The sequence below is a fragment of the Tiliqua scincoides genome, chromosome 16 (genome assembly GCF_035046505.1).
Source record: "Tiliqua scincoides isolate rTilSci1 chromosome 16, rTilSci1.hap2, whole genome shotgun sequence".
Lineage (NCBI taxonomy): Eukaryota > Metazoa > Chordata > Lepidosauria > Squamata > Scincidae > Tiliqua > Tiliqua scincoides.
Window position 1 is genome coordinate 873,147 of NC_089836.1, and position 5,000 is coordinate 878,146.

At 62.8% G+C, this 5,000-nt stretch overlaps 2 protein-coding genes across 2 annotated transcripts in view; one reads left to right on the top strand and one right to left on the bottom strand.

The window, feature by feature from the left end:
* MEGF9 (multiple EGF like domains 9) overlaps positions 1–1,657 on the bottom strand; it is a 66,994-nt gene extending 65,337 nt beyond the window's left edge. Inside the window, exon 1 of the mRNA XM_066610608.1 lies at positions 1,312–1,657. Coding sequence (XP_066466705.1) covers positions 1,312–1,657 — 346 coding nt within the window. The remainder of the gene's footprint in view (positions 1–1,311) is intronic.
* The window catches only part of NOTCH1 (notch receptor 1), a 787,535-nt gene that overhangs the window by 309,808 nt on the left and 472,727 nt on the right, over positions 1–5,000 (top strand). The window lies entirely within an intron of this gene.

Here is a 5,000-nt window from a genome sequence, read left to right on the forward strand (position 1 = left end):
AAATGTGACCTCCCCAATTGTTACCCTGCACATGCCTGATCTTGGAAGCTAAGCAGGGTCAGGCCTGGTGAGTACTTGGATGGGAGACCGCCTGGGAATACCGGGTGCTGTAGTCTTATACCAGTCTTTCGAGACTGAAGGTTGCCAACCACCACCTCATCCAGGCAAGACTTCCCAGGGCAGAGCCCCTGCTTGAGACCCCTGAACTCAACGGCCCAGAATAGTCGTGTTGGTGCCAACCACGCACCAGTGGGCCCTGGTCATGTTCCTGCTACAAATGTGAGCCCCTTCCCAGTTCCCCCACACCTCATCCAAGCAAGACATCTCAGGGGCACAGCATCTGTTTGGCACCCCTCTGAACTAGAGGACCAAGAATGGCATCCCACCAGTGGCGGGGCTAGCCATGCGCCAATGCGCCCCGGTCATGCTTCCGCCACAAACACAAGCCCCTTCCCAGTTCCCCTCCACCTCATCCAAGCAAGACATCTCAGGGGCACAGCATCTCTTTGGCACCCCTCTGAACTAGAGGACCAAGAATGGCATCCCACCAGCGGCGGGGCTAGCCATGCGCCAATGCGCCCCGGTCATGCTTCCGCCACAAACACAAGCCCCTTCCCAGTTCCCCCCCCCCACCTCATCCAAGCAAGACATCTCAGGGGCACAGCATCTCTTTGGCACCCCTCTGAACTAGAGGACCAAGAATGGCATCCCACCAGTGGCGGGGCTAGCCATGCGCCAATGCGCCCCGGTCATGCTTCCGCCACAAACACAAGCCCCTTCCCAGTTCCCCCACCACCTCATCCAAGCAAGACATCTCAGGGGCACAGCATCTGTTTGGCACCCCTCTGAACTAGAGGACCAAGAATGGCATCCCACCAGTGGCGGGGCTAGCCATGCGCCAATGCGCCCTGGTCATGCTTCCGCCACAAACACAAGCCCCTTCCCAGGTTCCCCCCACCTCATCCAGGCCAAAACATCCTGAGACAGAGCCCCTGCTTGACACCCCTGACCTCGAGGGCCAAGAATGGGCTGCCAGCCATGCGCCAATGCGCCCATCACCGACGTGAGCCCCTTCCCAGGTGGCCCTGCACCTCATCCAGGCCAAACGTCCCGAGGCAAGACCCCTCTTTGACATCCTTGCCCTGGAGGGCCCAGAATGCTGGTTCCACCCATGTTGGTGGTGCCAGCCATGCGCCAATGCGCCCCGGTCATGCTCCCGCCACAAATACGAGCCCCGTCCCAGCTTCACCCCCACCAGGCAAGCAAAGCGATCGCCCCCCCCTCCATGGAGGGCAGCCCCCTCCCACTCACCTGTCCCGCTGGGCGCGTCCTCCTCTTCCTCCTCCTCCCGCGGGGGCGTCGGTGCCGGGCTGCCGTGGGTGGGCCGGGGGGCTCCGCGGCCGGAGGGAGCTGGGGGGGCGTGGGTGGTCTCCCAGGAGCCCAGCTCGTTCCTGCGCTCCGCTTCCTCGGGGGAGGGCGAGGCCGGCGAGGACCCCTCCCCACCTCCACGGGTGGGCGCAGCCGTGGGGGCCCCGCGATCGCCCCCAGCCGCCCCCCCGGTAGCGTTCCAGGGCTGCTCCGGGTCCAAGGCGCGGGCGAGGGCGGCCAGCGGCAGCAGCAGCAGCAGCAGGGCGAGGCAGCCCGCCGCGGTCCTCATCCTGCCGGCACCAGCAGCCCCGAGAAGGGCTCATTCATTCAGCCAGCCCCGGTGGGGAGGCGCTCCTGGGGCGGGGGGCGGGGAGGCACCATCGCATCCTCCCCCCAGCACTGACGAACCCCCCCGGCTTATCTCTGCGCCCCCCCAGCACAGAAGACCCTCCCCAGCCTTGTCCCTGCGCCCCCTAACACAAAGCGCCCCCCCGCTTATCTCTGCGCCCCCCAGCACAGAAGACCCTCTCCAGCCTTGTCCCTGCGCCCCCCCGGCTTATCTCTGCGCCCCCCCAGCACAGAAGACCCTCTCCAGCCTTGTCCCTGCGCCCCCTAACACAAAGCGCCCCCCCGCTTATCTCTGCGCCCCCCAGCACAGAAGACCCTCCCCAGCCTTGTCCCTGCGCCCCCCAGCTTATCTCTGCGCCCCCCCCAGCACAGCAGACCCTCCCCAGCCTTGTCCCTGCGCCCCCCTAACACAAAGCGCCCCCCCGCTTATCTCTGCGCCCCCCCAGCACAGAAGACCCTCCCCAGGCTTGTCCCTGCGCCCCCTAACACAAAGCGCCCCCCCGCTTATCTCTGCGCCCCCCAGCACAGAAGACCCTCTCCAGCCTTGTCCCTGCGCCCCCCCGGCTTATCTCTGCGCCCCCCCAGCACAGAAGACCCTCCCCAGCCTTGTCCCTGCGCCCCCTAACACAAAGCGCCCCCCCGCTTATCTCTGCGCCCCCCAGCACAGAAGACCCTCTCCAGCCTTGTCCCTGCGCCCCCCCGGCTTATCTCTGCGCCCCCCCAGCACAGAAGACCCTCTCCAGCCTTGTCCCTGCGCCCCCTAACACAAAGCGCCCCCCCGCTTATCTCTGCGCCCCCCAGCACAGAAGACCCTCCCCAGCCTTGTCCCTGCGCCCCCCCAGCTTATCTCTGCGCCCCCCCCAGCACAGCAGACCCTCCCCAGCCTTGTCCCTGCGCCCCCCTAACACAAAGCGCCCCCCCGCTTATCTCTGCGCCCCCCCAGCACAGAAGACCCTCCCCAGGCTTGTCCTGCGCCCCCTAACACAAAGCGCCCCCCCGCTTATCTCTGCGCCCCCCCAGCACATAAGACCCTCCCAGGCTTGTCCCTGCGCCCTCTAACACAAAGCGCCCCCCCGGTTTATCTCTGCGCCCCCCCAGCACAGAAGACCCTCCCCAGCCTTGTCCCTGCGCCCCCCTAGCATAAAGCGCCCCCCCGGCTTATCTCTGCGCCCCCCCAGCACAGAAGACCCTCCCCAGCCTTGTCCCTGCGCCCCCCTAGCATAAAGCGCCCCCCCGGCTTATCTCTGCGCCCCCCCAGCACAGAAGACCCTCCCCAGCCTTGTCCCTGCGCCCCCCTAGCATAAAGCGCCCCCCCGCTTATCTCTGCGCTCCCCCAGCACAGAAGATCGTCCCCAGGCTTGTCCCTGCGCCCCCCTAGCACAAAGCCCCCCTCCGCTTATCTCCAGCACAGAAGACCCTTGCCCCTGCGCCCCCAAGCCTCTCCAGCCTTGTCCCTGCACCCCCCAAGCCTGATCTCCTCCTCCTCCTGCCCCCTCCCTGCTCCCTCTCTAACCCCCCCACTGCCAAAGGGGGGGGGAGGAAGGTGACAATAGGCAGCTCCGGCACCAATCCGGAGTCGCTCCGGACCATGTGACTACTCCGAATTCGCTCCCCTTTGTGAGCCTGCCAGCCAATCCCAGGAGCCTGGGGCGGCCCCCCCCGCCTCCCCGTCCCCGCCCCACCCCGCTTCTCCGGCTACATTGTGTCTCCCCGAGCGACCCACGCGCGATGCGGCTGGTCGATGTGCTGGGGGGGGAGCAGACAAAGGATTCCACGCCCGGGCCCCCCCTTCCCACTGCTGCAGTAGGCATGGCTGGGGGGGTCCATACAAAGCGATGGGGTGGGGGCAGATCCAGTCTTTGTGGGTTTTGGGGGGGGGCTTGAGCCCAGGTCAACCAAGCAGGTAGAGCTGGGCTCCCAGTTGAACGCTGGCCCCATAGCATGTATTGCTGGGGGGGGGGTCCCATACAAAGTCATGGGGTGGGGGCAGATCCAATCTCTGTGGGGGGTTTTTTTGGGGGGGGGGGACACATGAGCCCAGGTCAACCAAACAGGTAGAACTGGGCTCCCAGTTGAACGCTGGACCTCCACGGCCAAGGTCTGGTGGGTGGGTAGACTTGGGCTCCCAACCAGACCAGGAGCCCAGATCTACCCACCTAAACAACCACAGAACCTGCCTCCATCAGATGCGCACAGTGTTAACCTCGCCCGCACTCTTCGCGTGCTCAGGGATCCCAATTCCAGCCTCCAGTCAGGAAGATCCCAGGGTGCATAGCTGGGAAAGAAAGACTCCGGATGACTGTTTCTTAATACAGCAGCCACATTTCTACCCCACCCTTCCTTCCAGGCAGCCAGGCATGACACATGCGATGCTCTCGCCCTTCTTTTGTCCTCACGCCAATCCTGCGGGGCAGGTCCGGCTGAAAGATAACAAACTGGTCTACCATCACTATGTTCTACGACCCAGTTTCATGGTTGAGTTGGTATCGGAACCAATGGTCACTGGCCGGGGGCATAAGAGCATCAAAACAGCCCCACTGGATCAGGCCAAAGGCCCATCTAGTCCAGCTTCCTGTATCTCACAGCGGCCCACCAAATGCCCCAGGGAGCACACCAGATAACAAGAGACCTGCAAGGCCTCCTGGGAATTGTAGTTAAGAACATAAGAACAGCCCCACTGGATCAGGCCATAGGCCCATCTAGTCCAGCTTCCTGTATCTCACAGCGGCCCACCAAATGCCCCAGGGAGCACACCAGATAACAAGAGACCTGCAAGGCATTCTGGGAATTGTAGTTAAGAACATAAGAACAGCCCCACTGGATCAAGCCATAGGCCCATCTAGTCCAGCTTCTTGTATCTCACAGCGGCCCACCAAATGCCCCAGGGAGCACACAAGACAACAGATCTCACATTGGCTCACCAGATGCCAGAAGAGACCTCCCTTGCACCTGGCATTCTGAGGTGGCCTACTAGTAAAACTTCATGGCTACTTCATGGCTTGTAACTCGAGACGGACTTTTCTTCCAGAAATCTGTCCCATCCCCTTTTAAAGGCATCTAGGCCTTCAGGTGCCATCACCACATCCTGTGGCAAGGAGTTCCACAGATTAACGGCACGCAAAGAACTATTTTTCTTTTGTCTGTTCTGACTGGCTGTTCCCTGCTTCTGGCCTTTCGTGAGGGGAAAAAGAACAGCCCTCTCTCCACTCTCTCCACCCCATGCAAAATTGTACATGTCTCAGTCATGTATTTGTGTGAAGACTGGGTGTGACCCCATCGTCTGA